Genomic DNA, 25,456 nt, shown 5'->3' with positions numbered 1-25,456 from the left:
GCTGAGGCAGGAGGGTGACTTGAGCCTAAGAGCTTGAGCCTGCAGTGACCCATGATCACGCCACTGCACACCAGCCTGGGCGACAAAGTGAGACGCTGTCTCTTAAAAAAATCAAAAAATTGCTTGGTTATTTACTATTATTAAAAAAAGAAAAAAAAAGAAGAAGACCAATAAATAAAAAGTAAATAAAATAAAAATAAAAATTAAGTTTAAAATGTTGACAATTATATCATTTCTGAGAAAAATTCTGTAGGAGATACCACTTCCAGAATTCAAATCACGTATGTCTATAATTAGCTGAATATTCTAAACTCTTTAAAAACACTCCAGAAAATATAACAGGATGGAGCTTCAATTGTTTCTGCTATGCTTCCTGATCAATATTTTAACAATCAGAACTGCTTTATTACCAATATCTCTTCAGTGAGTGTTCCTTTGACTTATTTCTAGGTTAGCTAAAAGTTGGTTCCCCTAAAAGCTGATGATTTGAGGCAAAAATGCCTTGTACAACATGGAAACTGAAAGGCAGAACTTGGCTACATCTCCCCGAAAAACGCTTTCGTTAAGTCTGATGAATGTGATATTCTGCTTTCCAAAAGACTGGCATACTAGTATTTTTATAGTATAATATCCAGTTCCCTATATGCTATTGTTATTCTAGGTCCTCTGAGCAAAATGAAGCTGTTAATATTAAGGACACAGGAAGGGACAGAATTTTGAAGATGGGCAATAGGGCCTTAAGACTAAAGCTTAAAACTATGCTACCAAAAAAATTTAAAAAGCAACATTCAACAAGCCTTATAAATTGTCAGTAGAGAGTACATTCCTCTACTTGAAACATGGTACAATTAATACTTTTCAACTCCTCCTGGCAGAATACTTTCCTTCTGGCAGAATATCTTCAATTTCCCCTGGTAGAAAATAGACACTTTCAATTCCACAAACTTCCACTTGGAAAATGAAACAGAATTTCCCATAATGTTGTTGCTATATAATAAAAAATACTCAACACAGAAAATTGTGCTCTCAGGCCAGGCACGGTGGCTCATGTCTGTAATCCCAGTACTTTGAGAAGCTGAGGTGGGTGGATCACCTGAGGTCGGGAGTTCGAGACCACCCTGACCAACGTGGAGAAACCTCATCTCTAATAAAAATACAACATTAGCTGGGGGTGGTGGCACACGCTTGTAATCCCAGCTACTCGGGAGGCTGAGGCAGGAGAATCCCTTGAACCTGGGAGGCGGAGGTTACGGTGAGCCGAGATCGTGCCATTGCACTCCAGCCTGGGCAACAAGAGCGAAATTGCATCTCAAAAAAAAAAAAAAAAGAAAAAGAAAAAAGAAAGAAAATTGTGCTCTCACATCCATTCCTTGCTTTGGGGTGCTAGATGCAATGCACCTATATTTAAAAACAAAACAAAACCATTTCTTTGCCAACTCTTCATAAACCTTTCAATTTCTCCAACAAGTCTGATACCCTGGGACAGAATAATGTCCAGTGGCAGGTTATGTAATGATCTATATACTACTTCCAGGATTACTATTTCTAGGTTATGTAAGGATCTATACTATTTCTAGGACTCCTTACAAAAACACTTCTTAAAAACACTACAGTTTTTAGTATTCACAACTAAATGAATGGTACTTTTCAATACTTAAAACTAAAGTTTAAAGAGTCAACTTTTATTTCCAAAGTTGGCACAATTTTTCACTTAAAATAAAGAAATGTTAAATTTAAAGAGACCACCAGAGAACTGTTTAGAACCATTTAGTTAGGAACCATAACTTCAGACAAATGCTTCACACCACTATTTTAATGAAGAACCACCAGACATCACTTAAGAACTGAGGCCTAAGTCACTATGTCAAAGGTATAAATTATGGTCCAAAGACAGCGCCAGGCACTGCTGAGCTTGGAATTGCTTACTGAGCAACCATGTTGTTTCAAACAAACTAAATGTTTTAAAGAGGCTAAAGGGCAGTGGAGGCAATTATTGGAAGGAAATTTCTCACTAGGCCAGAAAGGAATAATTAAGTCTTTGCATGCTAAATCACATCACTGGGGTTAACAATGAAGTAATCAAGTGTAAATGGTGACAAAGCCCATCTACAGGACTCATGAAAGGAAATTAAGGTTGTGGGTAATCTAGACTATTGTTGCTTAAATACCACAAAAATTAGTCCCTAAAACTTCATTCATTCATCCTCTGTTTAGATAAATGTGTGTGCTTTTAGTGGGAGGCAAGAAATTGGTTAATCCAGTAATTAAGGCAAATATACTGAATCATCAGAAGTAAAACACCATTCAGCTACTAATTCACAGGCAGAGATCCAAGGTCATTCTTCATACTACTTAGACTGTACCAAGCACTCAGTAATAAAATACTTTCCTAATAGGAGATCCATGTCCATTCCATTCAAAAATATGATTCAAATCATTTAAATTATAAACCTAATGCATAATTTGCATATTGTACTTTCTCTGCTTCAGAACATAAAAGAGAATTCACATACACACATACATAGCTGGGGGGAATGTGGGCATGAAGCTGGGGAGAAAAATAGACACCCACATAATCTTCCAACAATTGCTCAATAGCAAATTAAAACTGGTTATGCTCTCAGGGAGCAAAATAATGTTGATGTGAAAGTTAAAAGATCTAGATTGAGACTCTGGCTCTGCAACCTCAGGCTGTCATCTTACCTCAGAGACTCAGTTTCCTCATCATCTTTAAGGGGTAAGGCCATGGCTAAGACTTCTCAGGACTCTCAACAGATCTGGTATATTTGTTGTTGTTTTTTTAAAAAATAATTTAAGACTCACTAGAAGTTGCAAAAATAGTGCAGACAGTTCCTGCATACCCTTCACCCAGCTTTTCCCAATGGCAACATCTTACATGACCATAATGTAATAGCTAAACCGGGAAATTTACTTTGATGCAACACTATTTACTAAAGCTACAGACCCTACTCAGATGGATTCATGTAACTACCACTACAATCATGATAAGGAACTGCTCCATCACTGCAAAGAAATGCCCTCCTGCAACACTTTTCTCTCGCATCATTTTCCTATCTCCAACCCTAGCAACCACTGGTCTGTTCGCCAACACTACAATTTTGTCATTTATAGTAAACTTGGAATCATACAGTATACAACTTTTTGAGTTTTTTTTTTTTTTTTTTTTTTGAGACGGAGCCTCTGTCTCCCAGGCTGGAGTGCAGTGGCGCGATCTCGGCTCACTGCAAGCTCCGCCTCCCGGGTTCACGCCATTCTCCTGCCTCAGCCTCCCGAGTAGCTGGGACCACAGGCACCGGTCACCTCGCCCGCCTAATTTTTTTTTTTTTTTTTTTGTATTTTTAGTAGAGACGGGGTTTCACTGTCGAATTTGGTTTTAATCACTCAGCCTTAATACCATTGAAAACTATCCATAGTCATGTGTATCAATAGTTTGTATACTTCTGTGTAATAGCCTGTTGTACTGACATACCAATTTATTCTGCCACATTGATTTCAAACCTTTTTATATTTTTTCTTTTTTATTTTATTGTCTTTTTTAATGCTCCTACATGCACAGTGACTTTTATGTTTAATTAAGTTGTCACTATGGGGTAGGGGGAAACTTTTTTTTTTGAGACGGGGTCTAGCTCTGTCGCCCAGGCTGGAGAGCAGTGGTGCAATCTCAGCTCACCACAACCTCCACCTCCTGGGTTCAAGCAAATCTCCTGCCTCAGCCTCCCGAGTAGCTGGGATTACAGGCGCCTGCCACCATGCCCAGCTAATTTTTGTATTTTTAGTAGAGACAGGGTTTCACTGTGTTGGCCAGGCTGGTCTCGAACTCCCAACCTCATGATCCGCCCATCTCGGCCTCCCAAAGTGCTGGGATTACAGGCATGAGCCACCACGCCCGGCCAAGAGGAAATTTTTAAATTTTGTTTTGCCATTGCTTAAGATGGATTCATATTCCTATAGATATTGACTAATTATCTTAATATCTAAATTTCATTCCAGCCTTCCCTGGCTACCCTACTTTAACAGCAAACCACCTTCATCTTGCTTTATTTTCCTTGACAGTATTTAATATTACCTGACCTTTTATATTCATTGTGCTTATTTACTGTCTACCACTAACCCCCCACCCCCCTGCCAGGTAAGTTATAGGAGTGCAAGGATGGCATCAGATACTGTTCAATTCTGTGTCCCCAGCACCAAAAACAGTCCCGAACACATCAGACACTTAATAAACAAATGTTAAACAAATTAATTTTTAAAGTTCCGACTTATTATCTCAGTAATTATTATTTTAAAGTTGAAAGAGTACTGATTCTTTAAACCAAAAATAAAATTCTAAGGGCCCCAACCTTCTGAATGGAACCCTCCTCTTGGCCAAAGGCATTCCAAAGTTAACCTGAAAAACTGGTTCAGACCATGATGGGAAGGGAAAGTTGGACATGCCTCATTATATCCTACTCCCTTTTGGAATTCAGTAAGAGCCAACCAGCATTAGCATCAACACAGACCTGAAGACTTATAAGAAACATATATAATACAATCTATTCTCTTTGAAGCCTGCTACCTGGAGGCTTCATCTGCATGATAAAACTTTGGTCTCCACAACCCCTTATCATTGGAACTCGGACATTCCTTTCTATTTATTCCAGGCTTTTAGATAAAAACTAAACTCTTTCAACCAATTGCCAATCTGAAAATTGTTAAATCTACCTATAACCTGGAAGCTCCCTGGCTTCAAGTTGTCCCGCCTTTCCAGATCAAACCCATGTACATCTCACAGGTATTGATTGATATATTATGTCTCCCTAAAAAGTATAAAAGTAAGCTGTACCCCAACCACGTCTTCAAGACTGCCTGTCGCTGTGTCACAAGCAAGTCCTTAGTCTTGGCAAAATAAACTTTCTAAATTGATTGAGATCTGTCACAGATACGTTTGGGTTGACAATTCCATGAACCATTATACAAATATTTGTAGTTCTCAAAGAATAGTTTGAATAAATAAAATTATTGTCCGGGCATGGTGGCTCATGCCTGTAATCCCAGCACTTTGGGAGGCCAAGGCAGATAGATTGCCTGAGGTCAGGAGTTCGAGACCAGTCTGGCCAAGACGGTGAAACCCTGTCTCTACTAAAAATACTAAAACTTAGCCAGATGTGGTGGCATGCACCTGTAATCCCAGCTACACGGGGGGCTGAGGCAGAGGAATTGCTTGAACCAGGGAGGTGGTGGTTGCAGTGAGCCGAGATCGCGCCACTGCACTCTAGCCTGGAAGACAGAGAAAGACTGTCTCAAAAAAAAAAAAAGCAAAATTATTTACATTAAACATTTTTATTCACCTCCACAAATTATCTCCTACAATTTCAACAAAGTACTGAGCCCATGGAAAACTGGGAAGACAAGGAAGAAGCACAGGAAATTTTATCTTGTCATCCAACAGACACAAGCCACAGCAACACAAGTCAAAAGTCTCACTAAATGTTAATATTAAATTAAATGTTAAAGATTAACACAGTCAAAGAAAGGACCATCTCTTCTGATAATGCTCTGCCACTTGCCTTGTCTGTCTGTCTGTCTTTCTTTCTTTCTTTTTTCCAGGTCTCACTTTGTCACCCAGGCTGGAGTGCAGTGGCACCATCATAATTCCCTGCAGCCTCAAATTCCTGGTCTCTAAGTGATCCTCCTGTCTCAGCCTTCTGAGTAGCTGAGACTACAAGTGTGTGCCACCACGCCAGGCTAATTTATTTTTTGTACAGATTGGGTGTTTCATTTTTAACATACCCTGGAGCGCTATAAATGATTCTGGTCATGTCATACAACTGAATGTAATTGGATTTCTCCCCCATTAAATGGGGAATTTGAGCCAGATCAACTGCCAGCTCTTAATAGAAATACACTGAGAAGGGAGAAAAAGTCTAAAAAAAAATCAACAAGAATTTGGTGTTATGATTTATGTGATTGAAAAGTTTAACAAATAATAACTACCATGTCTATAAACAGGTTAATATAATATACAACATTGGGAGAAATTGACTTTTTGCTTTCCCCATGGAACGGCATAGCCTTTTTGATGGGTGGGCAATAATAAACAAGAGTTTTAGATCCACTGCACTAGATGACCTTTAAGATCCTGTCCAAATCTACATTCTAAGGAGCTGAGAACACTTCAAGCACAGAACAAAACAAAACCTCTCCAGAATTAATTCCCCATCTACATAATGAGAAGTTTCTGATACCTAAGACATGTACAATGGATGAACGCCTACACTTAGGAAGAGCACTGAAAGGCTGTTATACAGCCTACTCAACCAAATAACCCTAGTCTATAAAAGTAAGATCCAACACCCTACCTGCAAAACCTCTCATTACTAGTGGTAATAAGTCCTACTTGCCATGGTTTCTCCATCTCTAAAATGGGGAGAATAATAGCATTGCTTTAGAGGCCTATTGGGAGGATTAAATAGATAACACGTGTTACGCACTTCATTTAGTGCCTGGCATTCAATAACATTATTATGAGCATCTAAGTTAATAACAAGAGGATGGTAATGATATTATCTGAATGACAGGACAGACCAGAGTGCTCTTCATGACTAAGAATGCAACATAAGTGAAATGAGAAAGCAAAATGCTTCCAGGGGAAGAAGACAACCTTTAGAATCACCAAGCAAATGACTGTTTAGGATGAGGCTGGCTATCACCAGTACATTCAAAATTAAAACTGTGGCCACAGATTCAATCATGAATAATAGCCCTGCTGCTAAAGGAAAGAGCACACAGATCCAAATGGGAACCCATCAAGTCTGTAAAACATTAACAGCTTAACAAACATCAGCTCACACCATCAACACACACAGTGTTCGAGTCAACTAAAGAGTACCAACTAAATTAATACCAAGTTGACTAAATGAAATGCCTTGGGGGAAAAAAAGGCTCATGAGTGATTCACTTTTATGCTGACTTCTCTATAAAAACATCTTCAACAGGAGAGGCAGGAAATTCCACTGAGTGAAAGGGGGCAGCTATATGGAAACCATCATACTGCACATTTTGCTTTTTAATCTACTGCAAAGTTTTGGTTTAAAGGAGCACATTCAGAAATTTGCTCCTTTAGAAACAGAAAAGTGAGTCCACTAACAGATCTGATCCTCATATACCATGTAAGTGAAGTCCACGGAAGAAGGAAAAACCAAGTCAAAAAGCATATGACTGATACTTTCCAGACACACACAAAAAAACACTATTAACATGGGAAATGATGTGAAAGCTTTTAAACAAGTATGTATAAAAAGCAAAAAGACTAAGTTAGAGATACTTTTTAAAAGTTCCGCTATGAATAACAGATAACTTCATTTTACACAATAGATTTTGAATCTGTTGTGTAGATTTTTGACTCTAAATCAAGTCATAGTCTCCCAGTGTATGCAGACATATAGATGCATGTGTGCTTTTTGGGTACACATTTTTTTCTGTTCTGATTTTTTTTTCCTGTAATAACCTGTAGCTTCTCACCATTTTGTTTCTCATTTCACCTTTTCCTCTTCTGATAAATTGTCAAATATCTAAGCAAACTACAGAGATGAACAAACTTAAATATGGAACACCTGAGCTTCACAAACTACCACCCACTAACTGTGGGATATTTGGACAAGTTACCTAATCCTTTTAAATCCCAGTTTGCTCAGTGATAAAATGGGACTCCTGCCATGGACCAAGATGGTTACTGTGGAAATTCTAGTTAGCACATGTAAAATGCATAATATATAGGTAGGCCCAGCAATTCTTCACTAAATTTCCATTTTTTAAAAAATCAGACATCCCAAATATGAATACATTAATAATTCAAACTTTTTTCACTGTAAGCAAAATGCTTCACATTAGGGTAATTTCTACAGGAGTCTCTGGCAGGGATTACAGCAACTGCTAGGTATCATAAAGGGAGCTAAGAATTCTTCTCTTTTAAAAGCAGACATTCTCAGCATAGAGGAGTTTAAAGAACTTAAAGAAAGCAGACATTTAAACAAAATCAGTTTTTAACAGTTTTTGCTAATACTACATACCATGCTAACAATATATTGTGACTATAAGTAATTGGTGATAACAAACCTCACCACAGTCTAAGACATTAAAATTGAGACCAACATTTTCTTATAAACATACATTTACCATATGACCTAGGATCTCACTCTAGGTATTTATGCAAGTGAAATAAACACCTATGTTCATACAAAAACTCTATGTGAATATTTATGGTGGCTTTATTTATAATAGCCAAAAAACTAGAACTAGGGCAAATGTCCCTCGACTAGTGAATGGAGAAACAGATTATAGTATACGTACACAATGGAACACTCCTTAGCAATGAAAATGAGTACTGGCCAGGCACAGTGGCTCACAGCTGTAACCCCAGCATTTTGGGAGCCAGGGCAGGAGGATCATTTGAGGCCAGAAGTTCAAGACTAGCCTGGGAAACACAGCAAGACCCCATCTCTGCAAAAAAAAAAAAAAAAAATTAGCCAGGCATGGTGGCACATGCCTGTAGTCCCATCTATTTGGAGGGCTAAGGTAGGAGGACTGCTTGAGCCCAGGAGTTAGAGGCTGCAGTGAACTGTAATCATGCCACTGTGCTCCAGCTTGGGCAACAAAGCAAGTCCCTATCTCAAAAAGAAAAAGAAAATTCAGTGAGTATTACATATTAATATATGCAACATGTTAGAATCTCAAATGCAGTATGGTGAGTAAAAGAGGCCAGACGCAAAAGGCTACACTGCTTTATTACATTTATATGGCATCCTAATAAAGGCAAAACTACATAAAGTGAGGAAACCAAGGTAGAAAATAGTTCAGCAGTTGTCAGAGGTTGGAGGTGAAGAGAGGAGATAACTACAGAGAGGCATGGAAATTCAGCAAGTGAAGAAATGCTCTGTATCTTCACAGTGATGGTGGTCACATGACTGCATACATTTTGAAACTCACAGAACTGAACACTAAAAAGGATGACTTTTAAAATTGAGGAGCTTGGGAGAGTTTTCTCTACAAATTCGTAGTTTTTTGTTTTCTTAATTTTTTAAAATATTTTTTTCAAGATGGAATTTCGCTCTTTTCACCCAGGCTAGAATGCAATGGCATAATCTCAGCTCACTACAACCTTCGCCTCCCGGGTTCAAGCAATTCTCCTATCTCAGCCTCCCAAGTAGCTGGGATTACAGGCACCCGCCACCATGCCCAGCTAATTTTCGTATTTTTAGTAGAGACAGGGTTTCACCATGTTGGCCAGGCTGGTCTCGAACTCCTGACCTCAGGTGATCCACCCACCTTGGCCTCCCAAAGTGCTGGGACTACAGGCGTAAGCTACCATCCCGGGCCTTGAATTCATAGTTTTGAAAGTCAAAGAAGCAGTCAAAGTAAGGAAGATGGAACATCTAAGATTAAACCATTTATTTTAGGATAAAAATATGGAGGCAATAAATAAAAAGGGAACCACAAATAGAAGTTGATGATTTATCTAAAAGGAAGCAAGCTCCTGTTGATTATTTTATCTCAGGTATAGCCACATGTTTAAATTTATATAGACATCTCTTCTAGAAGTTATTTCTGATGGTTCTTGGTATCATTACTGAACATAAGCTGAATAACAACGTGCTAAAAGAAATTATTGCCTTTCACATTTTCTCAAAAGAGTGATTCCTTTTGTAGTTCTTGATTATAATAGATTTCCTTTAAATTTATTGGCTCATTTATGGTTAAATTTTTAAAAGTTTCTGTTTCATGGTTCTTCATAAATGAATCTGTCTATCAAAACCAGTCTACATGTCTGAAAAACAATGAAACTAGAAACTCAGGCTCGAGTAACTTGAGGGTTGGGAAGGACCCTGATGAAATGGATGTCATTACTTCCTCTGCCAACGTCATAAATCTTCTTTACTTTGGATGTCACAGCGGGGGTTTTTTCCTCCTTCTGGAATTCTGGAATGCCACCTCAGCCAGGATGGTGTGAAGGGCAAATTCTTTTTTTTTTTTTTTTGAGACAGAGTCTTGCTCCGTCATCCAGGCTAGAGTGCAGTGGCGCGATCTCGGCTCACTGCAAACTCCACCTCCTGGGTTCAAGTGATTCTCCTGCCTCATCCTCCCAAATAGCTGAGATTACAGGTGCCCATCACTGTGCCTGCCTAATTTTTGTATTTTTAGTAGAGACGGGGTTTCACCATCTTAACCAGGCTGGTCTCGAACTCCTGACCTCATGATCCACCCACCTCAGCCTTCCAAAGTGCTGCAATTACAGGCATGAGCCACAGCACCTGGCCAGCAAATTCTTTTAACACAGAATAAGCGCTGAGAGTCTGGGTGCAATGGCTCACTCCTGTAATCCCAGTACTTTGAGAGGCCAAGGCGGGTGGATCACCTGAGGTCATGAGTTCGAGACCAGTGGGGCCAACATAGTGAAACCCCGTCTCTACTAAAAATACAAAAATCTGCCAAGCGTGGTGACATGTGCCTGTGGTCCCAGCTACTCGGGAGGCTGAAGCATGAGAATCACTTGAACTGGGAAGCAGAGGCTGTAGTGAGCCGAAATGGCGCCACTATGCTTAAGCCTGGGCAACAGAACAAGACTCCGTCTCAAAAAAAAGAATAAGAGATGAGAAAGGAATTAACTTACCCTTCTATTTCATGTTCTTGACCATCTCCTGTCACACCTGCTGATGAGCCTCAATACTATAGCTTCAGATGCCACAGACCAAAGCCCTCAATGCTAGCTGACCTGAAACCGAGCCCCCAAGTAGAAGGCTAATACTATATGCAACAGAAACCTTTAAAGGTCATTGCAGCAGTGTTTGGCTAGCAGGACAATGATGAATTGATCTCTTTCTGTGGACTGACAAGAAGATAAACATAAAGGCAGGCAGTCTTCAAGGCCTATCCTACTGGGAATTCAAGCATCTGTGATCCCAACACACACCACATATCAAATCTGGGAGAGTAATACCCAAATTCCCTGTGCTCACGCATACACAAATGTCCTTTGGTGAAATACATGATTAGGTGGAAAACTGATCATGGAAGCAGGCCATCCTAAGTTAATTCAAACTGATATTAGAAATTGATTTATCCAAAACAAGGGATTTTCTTTCTACATAATGTAATGAGGCTCTGGAAAACACAGTTTGATTACTAACAGCAGAGCCTGTGGTTTGTGCACAGATTTGCCAACCTACCATGAAGCATGAAGCATTCTGCTGCATGCCCTCACAGCCCCAGACTCTGTGTGTGAAGGGTAAGAATGAAATATTCCATATGTTTTCTTTGTCAGTGACATGGCTATTGAAAGCAAGGCCACGGTAGTCTCCCTGCTGAGGGACTGGGGCAAGCTATTCATGTGTAACCAGGCAGATGTCAAGATGGTAATGGGAAAAACACCTCAAACTTTTTTTTTTTTTTTTTAAAGAAAGAGACCCAGGGTAGAAAATGCACAACTGTATTTGAAACACTTAGCCAATCTAAATAGGTTGTGAGTGCTACTGCATACGTTAGCTACTACTCTGGCTTTATAATTTATGTTTAAATCAGGTATGAATCAAAACTCAGAAAAGTTTTTAAAGTTTCTGAGAAAGATTTCACCGTGCTTAAGAATGTCATATAACTTTTTAAAAATATGTAATACTTTAAAGAAAGGATTTTAGTTCTAAATTTACTTTTAAGATAATAAGCTTTTCTTTAGCCACAAAACCATGCATTAATCTCAAATGTAAAAAAAAATAGGAGCACGGTGGCTCACACCTGTAATCCCAGCACTTTTGGAGGCTGAGGCAGGAGGATCGCTTGAGGCCAGGAGTTTGAGACCAGCCTGGACAACAAAATGAGATCCTATCTCCATAAATTAAAAAAAAAATAAAAAACACATAGGTATCCAATAACCAGTAAAATCATAAAAGAAATACTTTCAAAATACTTAAAAAGTTCTTTTGTAATCTGCATATTTCTAGAACCAAAGTGATGTGAAAAATAAGAATGCAGCCAAATTGTCCATGATAAATAAATCTTACCCATCTTCTACATCAAGCTTGTCCAACCCACAGCCCACAGGCCCCATGCAGCCTAGGACGGCTTTGAATGCAGCCCAACACAAATTCATAAATTTCTAAAAACGTTATGAGATTTTTCTGCACATTTTTTTTTTTTAGCTCATCAACTATTGTTACCGTTAGTATATTTTATGTGTGGCCAAAGACAATTCTTCTTCCAGTGTGGCCCAGGGAAGCCAAAAGATTGGACACCCCTGCTCCTTATGTCCACATGGAAAGAAATAAAGTAATCTAAGAAACTACAGTGGGCACTCATTGGCATGAAGGTTCCCAAAGACTGAGTTAGGATTTTTTTTTTTTTTTTTTTTTTTGAGGTGGAGTCTCACTCTGTCGTCCAGGCTGGATCTTGGCTCACTGCAACCTCCCCCTCCCAGATTCAAGCAATTCTCCTGCCTCAGTCTCCCAAGTAGCTGGGATTACAGGTGCCCGTCGCCATGCCAGGCTAATTTCTTTTTTGTATTTTTAGTAGAGAAGGGTTTCACCACATTGGCCTGGCTGGTCTTGAACTCCTGATCTCAGGTAATCTACCCGCCTCGGCCTCCCAACGTGCTGGGATTACAGGCGTGAGCCACAGCCCCCAGCCACTGAGTTAGGACTTTTAATGAAAGTGCTCAGTGTCACAAAGTCTGGAAGTAGAAAGTCAGTATCTACAGATCACACTGACACTGTCTTTAAAGGATGGGCTATCACACGCCCATTTGCTCTGAAGAGAAACCCTGTGTTCCCATGTTAGGACAGCACCTTTCTACTTGACCAGCCGTCTCAGGAAGGCAGCAACAAGTCACAGAGACCCAGGCAAAAATGTAAGATTTCCCTTGAGCTCCCTCCTCCAGATAAACTGTACCTCTCCTCCATAAGGCTTTCTTGTTAGAGGGAAGTAGCACCATCTACAAGAAGGTATCTTTATCAAATCAGATGTACTACTGTTTCTCTACCAGGGTCTTCATGGATTTTTGCATGAAAAATCTACCAGATGAGTAGCCTTTTTCCATTAGCACAGTGGCTCACCTGTGAAGTCTATGGGCTTTGAACCTGATATACATTCAAAGAACCAAAGAAACAGGGTTAGAATTTTAATTCACTGTTATAACACACAGACAACGGCTTAGTCACTCCCACAAGAAATGACAACAAATTGCGTTCTCATTCGGCGTCACTCAAAAAAGTCATGCTGAAGCGTTTCCTTGGTGCAACCCTGAAGATAATGCAAGCTGCCTCTTCTTGTACATGGGAAATGCTAAGTCCAAAGTGGTTAAGTGACTTGCCCAAGCTCTACAATGCCCTCCTGAACTTGGATGTCTTCATTTCTTGTGCCAGACTCTTAAAAAAAAGAAAAAGAAAGGAAAGAAACAAACCGTTTTTGAAAATCTATTCATAAAAATATGCCTAAAAAAGAAGCCTGAGGGCCTGGCGCAGTGGCTCATACCTGTAATCCCAGCATTTTGGGAGGCCAAGGCAGTCAGATCACTTGAGCCCAGGAGTTCAAGATCAGCCTGGGCAACATGGTGAGACCCTGTCTCTAAAAAAAAAAAAAAAAAAAAATACAAAAATTAGCCAGACATGGTGGCACTCACCTGTAGTCCCAGCTACTTCGGAGACTGAGGTACGAGGATGCCCTCAGCCTGGGAGGTTGAGGCTGCAATAAGCCATGATTGCGCCACTGCACTTCAGCCTGGGTGACACAGTGAGATCCTGTCTCAAAAATAAAAAGACTGGAGAGTTGATAGTAACATAAAAAGCTAGATGACATGACCATGGACTCAAAATGAACTTGGAGAATGGAAGGCCAACAAGAAAATTTTTCCTTGTAGAAAAAATTAACATGTTTAAAAACTAATCAAATGAGATAAGTAGCAGAAATAGCAGAGAAGGGATGAAAACTGAGATTATGATAAACTGCTAAATATCAGTTAATAAACCCATAATGTGTAATATTTAAAACATGACACTTGGCTGGGCGTGGTGGCTCACACCTGTAATCCCAGCACTTTGGGAGGCTGAGGCAGGCGGATCACCTGAGCTCAGGAGTTCGAGAGCAGCCTGGCCAACATGGTGAAAACCCGTCTCTACTAAAAATACAAAAATTAGCCGGGTGTGGTAGCGGGTGCCTGTAATCCCAGCTACTCAGGAGGCTGAGGCTGGAGAATCACTTGAACCCAGGAGGCGGAGGTTGCAGTGAACTGAGATCGTGCCACTGCACGCTAGTCTGGGCAACAAGAATGAAACTCCATCTCAAAAAAACAAAACAAAACAAAAAAACATGCCAGAAAGATATCTGAAATGTATTAAATTCATTTAATGTTCCCTTCTTATTAACTCTGATTAAATTAAGTAAGAATTTTGCGTACACTTCAATTTGTGTGAGAGAAGGAGATCCTGAAGGGCAACTAAAGAGCAATTATCACATTTAAAATATGCAAAATCTGGATTAATTTAGTACCTAAAACGGAAGGCTGAAGAGCACATGAACAGTTTCCACGAACTGAAATCTGAAGGTCCACAGTTAACATATCTGCTTTCTCTCCCCTACTACAGAAAAGAGTTGATAGGCAAGCCTAAGAGTTCCTGTTAAGTTACTCAAGAGAGAGTGTTCTCTCATTTTCTGGAGAATTATTCTGCAAAAATGCAGCTCTCTGAGATGGTTTGCACACAGGAGAAGGCTGGCAATCTAGAATGGAGTGGCAACCATGAGTTTCCTCCCTCCTGAAAATATCTGGTCTGCCAAGCCCTTCATATATGACCCTTATGGTTTCTTCAAGGGCTTCTAGGCATACAGCTGATCCCTTAGGGAAATGGGAGAAACCAGGAAGTTAGCCATAGCCCACTCCTTACTCCCTAGAGTTTCAGAGAAGAGATCGCCAGTTTGCAAACACACTTCCCATTCAGCAACTTCAAAACCAGACACTTGAAGAGAGTGCGAATTATAAAATTCATCTCCCCTCGCATGAAAACAGCTCTAATAAAGCTCTTTAGGGGAGTTTCGATGTCACCACTTGTACTAAATGACTCTGCTGTTTGCACTAAGAGCTACATAAGGAACCTCAAAGCCTGAGGGGAGTGGAGAAGTGTGACCTGAAGCAATCCCAGGCACATTCCTTAGCTATGCCTAGTACAGCTCCAAGGTAAGGAGCTATCTCCCTGCCAAATTTATGTCACTCTTCTTAGGAAGAAAAATTTCCCCAAATAGAACTTTAAAAATATAAGGGGAAAGAGAGAATCTAACTTGTTATTTTCTCTGGATATCAGGTCTACATTCTGATTCAAATACCAAAAGTACTTTGCTGCCAGGGTACAATGAGAGTTTCACTCTTTCAAGGATCAATTTTGTTTTTAAAACTTTGAAAAAAAAACTCTGCATTCTCTTAGTGTAAATCTAGAAAACACAACCAGCTAAAGGGGTTTACATAGCCTTTTAAAAAGGCTTATCTTGATTCAGAATACTTAATTACAAATTAAATATAAGGAATAAAGAACCACTAAATGTCTTGTAACATATTAAATATGCTTCCTCTGCACATTTTCTCACTAGCACAAACAGCGGGCCAGCCTAGGATCTAAACGTATACCCAATCTTGGCCCAGCTGCCTCCCAAAATATCTATGGTTTACATTTCCTTACAAGGATATGCTTATATTCTTATGAACCAACATGTTGCCACAGGAGGGTGGTTCAATGCCTTACCGATAAGAGCTTTCATGACAGAAAGCTAAGAAGTATATATATTTTAAATATTCATTTCTGGGACCTGGACTATTAGAAAGGCATTGCTGAACCTCGGTCAGTTGCATCTAAAATAAGAGATGCATAATGCCAAATCTTGTGGTTGGGGGAAGACCAGGCTTGTGAGCTTTTTTGACAATTAAAATACGTAATGGTATAAAAGACATATTTTAGAGATTAAAACCAACCAACCCAATCATTCAGAGTTTTAATTGCCTGCACACGACACAGAATATTTTAGTATGTTTAAAAATCTTGCTAAAAATAGCTCAGCCATACACAAAGTTTAATAACAAATATTTGTCTATGTGTGAGTAAACTCAGAGTATACTACTACACAATTACATTTGCAATTTAAAAGAGGTGTTTGAATACTAACTTGTTAGTCTTTGGAAAGTTGAGAAGTTATCAACTGTACATGAGCTAAAAAATCACGATCTGTCTCATGCTAAGACTGATTTCTAAACTCAATTTTTAACTCACACAATTTTAGACAACAGAGTTGACACCTAGCATACAGTGTGACCATCAGGTGCTGAAAGGCACAAAAGAAATGTCAAGAGAGGCAGACAAATTAGCCATTGTGTAAGAGTACTGATTTGCTAAATGTCCTAGATTTTTTCTTCACTGACAGGATTTACAATTACAGCATTTTATCATCTTCAATCAAGCTTTTAAAAAACCACACTTCACCGAACAAAGTTGGGGGAAAAAAGAAAAAAGTCATCCATATTCTTTTCTATATAGGAAAACAAGCTTTAACATTGCCAACAACTTGAAAGCCGCACGGGACGGTTAAATAGCAAGCTGGGTAACATATTTCTCACTCCAAAACCTGGAGATCAAGTTTAAAAAATTAAAAGAGCAAAGCTGTCTTATAAAGAATACTCTAAGTTACATTACTTTTATTTTTCAGAGTTAAATGCACATTTGGCAGGGTTTTAACTTTTAACCCAAGTATACCAACAAATACTGTACTTCTATAGATATTTATCCTTTTTTAATAGAGAAAAGGTGGGAGACAGTCTTAAAAATATTTCCATAAATTACTAAATGATTCTTACAACTTTACTTAATATTCTACTCAGATTCACAGAAATTCAAAGCAAAGAGAGGCATTAGCCATCATCTAGTCAAATGTCCATTATTTATTGATTAGAAGAATGAGAATAAAAGGCACAATCAAGGAGACCAGAAACCAAAATCCAAACTTGCAGGCTGCCAGTACTTTCCATTATTATAAAGATGACTAAAATAAGAAGCTGAGAGATAGACTTGACAGAGACAGAGGCCAAGAATATGCCTAAACTTGCCTGGATCCACCTACTAATACAGAACTTTGATCTTTCAAAGAGATTAAGTTGTCAAATGTTACCTTACAATCCTAATGTTAAGAGCCAAGGGCCTGGACATTAAACACTTATGATACCATAACTGGCACAGCATTTAGTTTGACTGGAAATTATAAAACATTATTGGTTACCGCAAGTGTTAAGGAACCCTAAGTGAGGGAATTACTGGTTCATGTCTTTTTTTTTTTTTCTTGAGAGGAGTCTCGCTCTGTTGCCCAGGCTGGAGTGCAGTGGCACAATCTCGGGTCACTGCAACCTCTACCTCTGGGGTTCAAGAGATTCTCCTGCCTCGGCCTCCCAAGTAGCTGGGACTACAGGTGTGCACCACCACACCCGGCTAATTTTTTTTAATTAGAGACGGGGTTTCACCATGTTGGCCAGGCTGGTCTTGAATTCCTGACTTCAAGGGATCTACACACTTTGGCCTCCCAAAGTGTTGGGATTAGAGGCGTGAGCCACCATACCTGGCCTGAAGTCTTAAGAATTGCTCAGATCATATCCAGTATACTTTTGCCTGTAAGGCATGAGTTCCCCATGCAATGGAAATATTCTAGGTGAACTGGACAACTGGAGGAGTCTCCTGGGTGGGTGAGAGATTCTACAGTTTAGACACCTATACTTCATTTAACACAATAGAGAAGACCCAAAGAATGTATAAAAATCAAATTAAGGCCAGGCACAATGGCTTATACCTGTAATCCCAGCACTTTGGGAGGCCGAGGCGGGTGGACCACGAGGTCAGGAATTCAAGACCAGCCTGGCCAAGATGGTGAAATCCCAACTCTACTAAAGATACAAAAAAATTAGCCAGGCATGGTGGTGGGTGCCTGTAATCCCAGCTACTCGGGAAGGTGAGACAGAGAATTGCTTGAACCTGGGAGGTGGAGGTTGCAGTGAGCCGAGGTCATGCCACTGCATTCCAGCCTGGGCAACAGAGCAAGAGTGTGTCTCAAAAAAAAAAAAAAAAAATTAAATAGAGAACAACAACAAAAACACTTTTGGCAGTAAGAGTTGTTGACTTGTTTTACAGATGTGGAAAATAAGGTCATGAAGGGTTAAGAATATGACTCATTCAAGGTCATTCCTGTGAATTATTGACAGATCTGGAACCCAGCACTCCCTATGCCTGGCAGAATATTTTTTCCTCGCTTATATTTAAAGAGAACCCATGGTTCACTAGTTTGGAAAATAAAGGACCTATACTTAAAGATATTCATATATCGTTCTTGTTTTGAACAAAGTTCACTTGTATATAAAACTAATGCATCTCTAGAAAGACACACAACACAAACTAAGCCAACGATTTCTGTAATTCAGAAATCAAAAGATAACAAAACTCTACCATCAATAAATACAAACATGTAGCCACTGATTACTGAGCTGACATGCCAGGAAATACACAGTAGATATCAGAGAATATGTAAAAAAATACTTTCAAACGGTATTAGTAAAAGAAGAAAGGTGCTTGGAGTAGTGGAAAAAAAAAAAAAATACACCTTAGGAAAGAATCTGAGATGATCTTTCCAAAAGGAGATTCTTTAAAAACACTTTAAAGTCCTTCAGGTAACTCAATTCTAAATAAAAAGCTCGACAACCTGCTCATGTACAGGACACATACACTGTGAAAGTTTGAGAGATTATGACTAATTATATGGAAGTGAGGATGTTAAGTAACTTTTTGTATGGCATCCAAATTACTGAAACAGAGTGATTTTATTTTCCAAGTGTTAAGCCATACCCACAGGAAACAACCAGGGCTATTCTACCCTAGCAAAGTGCCTTAGCTAGTCATGCATTCTGCAACAAGTCTCCATGGCAAATTTCCTAACACACACTTCTAAACACAAAGAACTCCTCCAAGTAATAAATAGGTTGGTGTGAGTTCAACTAAAAGGATATTCTGCTACTCCTGGGATATTTTTATGAGAGGATCATAACTTTATTGTCACCTTGCCATCCTAAAATGGTGTAAAAAATATAAAATCATAGAACTTCTGGAAGTAAGCAGCAGCCTTAGAGGTGATCAAGTGAATCCAATTGCTTCACTTTTCAGATGAGGGAATTGTCACGAGAAAAAAAAAAAAAGTGAATGACTTGCCCAAGGCCATTCAATTACTCAGTGGCATAGTAAAGCTATGATCAAGGACTCAGGTCCACCACTTTCTTCACGAAGTCACAGAAATAGCCTTGCTAATCTTAAAACTCTGTGCCAAACATAACCTAGGACGTGCAAATTTGTGCTCAAGGTCTACGTTTCTCAAACACCATAGCAATAACACACAAACCAGAGGACTCACATACACATTCCCCTCCCCATGACTTCATCTCTTCTCCCAATCTTGGAATGTAGGTGATTGAGTTATTACCACAAATACAGTAATAACCTTGAATCCTTCTGATTAAACTTGGGAATTTTAATATTAGTAAGATTACCGCCTTGAACACTCCTTAGGGTGAATTGTGACAGGCCAGTGCATTGTGACACAAGATTGAACATTGTTGTTCAAAAACATAAATAGTCGCTACAGGTGTAGCAAATGGTGTGAATACAGGAATCCCATTCATAGTACTGAGGATCACATCTGACGCTGTCCCCAGACTCCGGTAAAGCAGCTTTCACCAGGAAACAGACACTGTTAGACTGAACAAGTTTCAACCAGCCTCAAGGAGAAGAAGCAGGTATTCTCTCTCTGGGACCTTCTCAAATCTGGACAAAAGGCTAAGTGCTGAGAATGAATCTGAAAATCCCCTGTGGGAATGGTGTCTGAATTCCATGCCATGGTTCTGCTCCTCGGTGTGGCCTTGCATCCTTATTTATTCACTCCAGCATTTTTAAGTGCCTCCTATGTACCAGGCTCTGGGCGTCCCAAGTTGAGTAAAATAAAATCACTGCTCTGTCAGTCCCAGGATCTCTAAAGTGGAATGCACCCCCCACCCCTGTCCCCAGGGAAGGTGAAAGCACTACTCCAGGACAAGCCATTGAGCAATGAGAAGAAAATGAAGAACTCTGATTAGTAATTATAGTCTCATCTTTTTAACTTCTACTTTCATGATTGTAATTTTCTGTATAACTACAGAGGTTTTTGGTTCACATGCTCCAGCAATTAAGAATAGGTGAACAAACGCTTAGAGACCACAGAACTAGTCTCCTGATGTGTAACTGTATCTCAGTAAAGCTGAGATGGAAGAGCAGACTGGAAGTACTTGGAAAAAGACCCTAGGTGATCGCAACATGATTGACTGGAGTGTGCAAACCTGCAGCACTGGCCTTGCTTCGTATACTGCTTTTGAGAATCACTGAATGAGCTAGTTTCCCCATGAGTAAAATGCAAATATGCTGCCCTTGAAAATCCTTTTAGAGAGGGTGGTTATATACATTTTTGAGGGTGAAATGAGTACTAGGGAGAAATAAGGAGTCACCAGAATGTACGATCACTCTACCTATAGGTCACAAATCTAAGAAAATAAAACACATTTGCACACCACCAAAGCTCAGAAAGTGCTAAGATAATGCTAGTTTAGGCACTCTAATTTAGACTGGTACCAATTATTTTTCTGTTTCCTAAGCCATGAACACTAACTTATTCTAAGGCCCAAAGTTGAAGATACAGCATTTCACTGCCTTCAGTGAGTTCTACCAGAAGATGCTTTGGAGAGAGGAGTATGCTCTCATAAAAATGTGATTATTTCTCTGTGGTTTTAGATACTAATGTAAAACAGCCTGTTTCCTTAATAGGGCAAGTCTACTCACTAAAATGTGAGGAATCTGCTAAACAAGGTCTTTACAACTAGTCAAAATAGTAAAATTGTGCTTTTCTATTCTATGCAAAGCCTTGCAAGAGGTTCAGGTAAAGGGACCTTTCTTTCTGCCTTTCTTTCTGCACGAATTCCCTAAACGTTTCTAGAGAACTTGGGGAAAAATTAGTCCCATTTCCTCTCCACAGGTCTTCTTTCCTTGATTCAATCAATTCCTGCTCAAACTTTCCCACTTAATGTAACTTTATGAACAAAATGCTCTTCACTGCAAAGTTAACTTTTTTTTTTTAATGACAAGTTAAACTTCACTAAACTGAAAAAAAAAAAAAAGACCTCAAATACATAACTAAAACTAACCTGAGACAGGAAAAATAACAAATGGGGAGGGGAAGGCTGAAGGTAGAAGAAAGAAACAGGTTCCAAGACAACAGGCCTCGATGCTCACTAAAAGTCCATCCTGAGAGGGCAAGCGGAACACCTTTACCACCACCCACCTGGAAATACAGCAATGCTCCTGCCTGCATAAAGAAGATTTCTTCACAGGGTCCTTTAAAACTGTCTATTTCTAAGAGGTCCCTTCCACTACAGGTAAAAGGAAATTCCCTCTACCCTAGGGCCCCTCAGGATCCCTTCCTCTCTCACACGTTTCTTCGACTGCTCCTGATTTAAGCATCAGCTGGCCACGCAACACAAGAAGCAATAAGAACACACAAACTCTGCCCTCAGTCACCCTGTTCCTCCTCTATCCGTGGCCTTTGCCACCACCTCCACCACCTAGTTCAGATTCCTCTTCTTTTCTCAGGGGAACGTCTAAAGCTCTCAAGTCCTTGTTTTAGCAGGGAGATTTTGGAAGTCTGAAACATTTGAGTGTGTCTCTCGGTCTCAGGCATCTCAAAAGAAAAGATCTGCTGGCTGCGTGAAGGTGCATTAGAAACCTGCTGCTACCTTGCAGCCTGGGCTGAGCATATGCTCTGGAACTTGCTTCTCTTCCAACATCCTGCACCTCAGGTCAGCATTCCTTCTTTAAAAGGCCTTGCTGGGTAAGAGCATGTCCACCAAGAGAACCCTGTAATTCTCCCTTGTTTTCTCGGAGTCCCCTGCGTGCTGCAGAAGCCTGGGCGTTAGTGGGGTAGTCCCGAGTGGAACTGGGCCGAGGTAGGTGCCGGGACGCACTACCTGGATGGGGCCAAATTGGAAGGAGATTGGCCCTGACTGAGGTACAGGTGTTTCTTCTCCCCACATGCTGGAACCCAGGAGGCTCCAGGTGCTTCCCCACGAGACGTGCCTCGGTATGCAGACTGAGGCCAAGTTCTCGGCGCCTTCGGCCCCGCCAGTGGCGGAACTCCTGCCCGCTGAGCGAGGGCCCTAATGAGAAGGGAAGGTCGCGTGGACAGGCTGCCAGGGGCAAGCGTTTTTAGATTCCTTCCTCCTTCTTGGCCCCAGATGCACTTGTGAGTTGGGGGTGTGCGCGGTGGGGTGAGAGGGTGCTTGTGCCCAAAAAGTCTGGGAACGAAAGCTACTGCTGGCTCGAACCCGGACTGGTAAAGTGCGGAAAACCCGTGGCGCAGGAGTGGGTGCCAGGCAGCCCGCACGCAGGTGACCGGCGGACCCCCTCCCCAGGCCCGGGCGGCGGCGGGGCGGGGTGGGGTGGGACTGACCCCTGGCTCCGCCCCGCGGCGCCCCCCGCTGGGCCCCCTCCCCCGCGTCCCGGCCGCCCGCACTCACAGCGCTTGGGTGAAGGCGCTGAGCCCCTCGGGCACGGCCGTCAGCCCCTTCCCGGAGCAGTCCACCCGACGGTCGCCGTCGCAGCTGCAGGGCGCCGCGCAGAGAGGCGGCGCCGCGCCGCTGGGCCCGGCCGAGCCGAGCAGCCCCAGGGCGAGGAAGCAGAGCAGCCCCAGCGGGCCCGGCATTGCTGCGGCCGCCTCCCGCGCCGGCCTCTCCCGCGGCGCTGCTCGCTCCGCTGCCCTCCGATGCCCCCCGCCGCCCCCGGGCAGCCGGCCTGCGGGCTGGAGCGGGGGTCTCTTCCTCGGCGGTCCGCGCGGGCTCGGCCCCTTCAGCAGTCCGCCGCAGCGGCGCAGGGACGCGGCGCTCCGGAGTTTCGCCCTTCCCGCTGCTCCATGGACGCGCAGAGGCAGCCCCGCTCCTCCGGCGGCTCAGGCCAGCCGGGCCGGCCCGGCGCAGCGGCGGGGGCCGCGCTCTGGCATCGCACCGGTCTCCCTGTCCCCGGCCTCTCAATGCAGCGGCTCTTCAAGGTTGCAGAGAGCAGCCTTCAGCCATGCCGGCCACTCGCCCCAGCCCCCGCCGTGGCTCTCACACAAACACCCAGACTCTGGCTCGCTCTCTCCCAGCCGCGGCTCAATCTCTTCCCGTCCTTTTCCCTTCTAGGGTTGCACGCTCTGGTTCCCAAGCCCCCGGCCGCTGGCTTATGCAAATCACTTAGGTACATGCAAAACTATCCCTTCTCCCGGAGCGCCATTGGCCCGGGGAGGTCGCGAGCTCATTACTATGCAGAGAGGAGAGCCGCCATTGGCCAAGGGTAGGACCAGAGGGGCGTGTTTCTCGGGCGTGAGTGACAAGGTGGTGGTGGTTGTGGTGGTGGCGGTAGTGGTGGTGGTGGTTCAAGGCAAAATCTTGACTTGGCTGGATTTGTCTTGCAGGTTGTGGATTGAAGGTAGAAGGATAGGAGGACAAGGGGTCTAGTTTTTCCCTCCCCCACCCGTCTTTTTGTTCCCTCCGCAGAAATTGGATCTCCTAAATTGGATGACCTGGAAAGTAGAACTTCCCTCCAGCGTTCAGTTAAGTTTCAAATGACTCTCCGCTGTTCCAAAGGGCGAGGACGTCTGGAGCTCTGCAAACGGAAAAAAGATTTTGAAGAGGAGGAAAAAAGTTTCCCTCGATGTGACACACATCTTTGGGTTTTAGCTATACACTAAGTTAAAAGTGTACCCTCTCCAGTGCCTCACTTCACCTGGGATCTTTACACCTATCTTGATACACATTTGGTAGCTAAGTCTTAGCAATTCATTCTCCCCAGTCCTCTCTCTGTATTTGGTGATTTTGGTGACTGCAAATCAGACTCCTTTCTCACTCACTGTAAAATCCTGAAACTAGGAATTTTGTAAAAGGTCAGAGAAAGTGATGTTTCTGAACACTGGACAATTTCCAAAACATCTGAGTGGGAGGTGACTACGGCTCAGAAGCCAGCAGCAACGTTGGTGTTAGGTAATTATCAGCATTCCCTCCTCTTCTGGATTTTGAGTCCCTGTAGCCTAATAGACCCCACGGAATCGTTACCTGTACCAACTACTGCTTTAGGGGTTCTTCCTTTCTTGCTCTCTGCTATGGCGTTGAGTTGTTTTACTCTATAATGGAGACATTTTTAATGTATACATTAAAACAAGCAGGATTCGGCCGGGCGCGGTGGCTCACGCCTGTAATTCCAACACTTTGGGAGGCCGCGGCGGGCGGATCACCTGAGGTTGGGAGTTCTAGACCACCCTGACCAACATGGAGAAACCCCGTCTCTACTAAAAATACAAAATTAGCCGGGTGTGGTGGCAGATGCCTGTAATCCCAGCTACTCGGGAGGCTGAGGCAGGCGAATTGCTTGAGCCCGGGAGGCGGAGGTTGCGGTGAGCTGGAGATCGCGCCATTGTACTCCAGCCTGGGCAACAAGAGCAAAACTCTGTATCAAAAAAAAAAAAAAAAAAAGCAGGATTTAAAAATAATTATCGTATAAAATTAATTAGCCATGGTATGTAAATAAAACTTAGGACAATGGAAACAGGTTGATGCAGACCTATAAGTTTAAAATGAAAAAATTCTATTATCTTTGTATTTGGGAGTTTATCTAAAAGATAATGTCAGGTTGGGCACATAAGTCACATACAGTAAATCTGTCTAGAAGCTAGAGAGTTAATAAATACACATATGCCTTCATTTCAAGTTTTAGGAATGACATATCTCCTCTCACTGCAGGGCTGGAAGACAACTTAAAGACCCCCAGAAAACTCTGGTTTTATAGATAAGAAATCTGAGGCTCGAGAGAGAGTGTGTTCTGCCCAACATCATCACGGAACAGCTCCTGGGCTCCTGGCTCCTAATCTGGTACTCTTAGAGCCTTCCCTAAATTGGCTTCCATCGTCTAAATCATTTCCATTATTTTCTAGCAACTTTCATGAACAAATGAAGTAAGGAAGAAATTGTAAAGTTAGTTTCTGTAATCGTTTCTTTAAGATCTCTTTTTTCTTTTTTTTTTTTTTTTTGAGATGGAGTCTAACTCACTGTGTCCAGTGGCGCGATCTTGGCTCACTGCAACCTCTACCTCCCGGGTTCAAGTGATTCTCCTGCCTCAGCCTCCCCAGTGGCTGGTATTACAGGTGCCCACTACCATGTTTAGCTACTTTTTTTTTTTTTTTAGTAGAGATGGGGTTTCTCATGTTGGCCAGGCTGGCCTCGAACTCCTCACCTCAAGTGATCCACCTGCCTTGGCCTCCCAAAGTGCTTGGATTACAGTCATGAGCCACGGAGTCTAGCTTA

At 41.8% G+C, this 25,456-nt stretch overlaps 1 protein-coding gene across 3 annotated transcripts in view; it reads right to left on the bottom strand.

Moving 5' to 3' along the window:
* The window catches only part of LGR4 (leucine rich repeat containing G protein-coupled receptor 4), a 107,318-nt gene extending 83,976 nt beyond the window's left edge, over window positions 1–23,342 (bottom strand). Inside the window, exon 1 of one of the 3 annotated variants that reach the window (XM_063671041.1) lies at window positions 22,643–23,342. In XM_063671041.1, the coding sequence (XP_063527111.1) occupies window positions 22,643–22,827 (185 nt within the window). In that variant the 5' untranslated portion in view covers window positions 22,828–23,342. The remainder of the gene's footprint in view (window positions 1–22,642) is intronic. The other 2 variants (XM_054438055.2, XM_063671042.1) reach the window with 2 other exon arrangements.
* Window positions 23,343–25,456: the final 2,114 nt, after the last annotated feature.

The sequence above is a fragment of the Pongo pygmaeus genome, chromosome 9 (assembly GCF_028885625.2).
Source record: "Pongo pygmaeus isolate AG05252 chromosome 9, NHGRI_mPonPyg2-v2.0_pri, whole genome shotgun sequence".
Classification (NCBI taxonomy): Eukaryota; Metazoa; Chordata; class Mammalia; order Primates; family Hominidae; genus Pongo; species Pongo pygmaeus.
The sequence above is the reverse complement of the archived record's forward strand: the minus strand, read 5'-3'. Positions and strand labels throughout refer to the sequence as shown.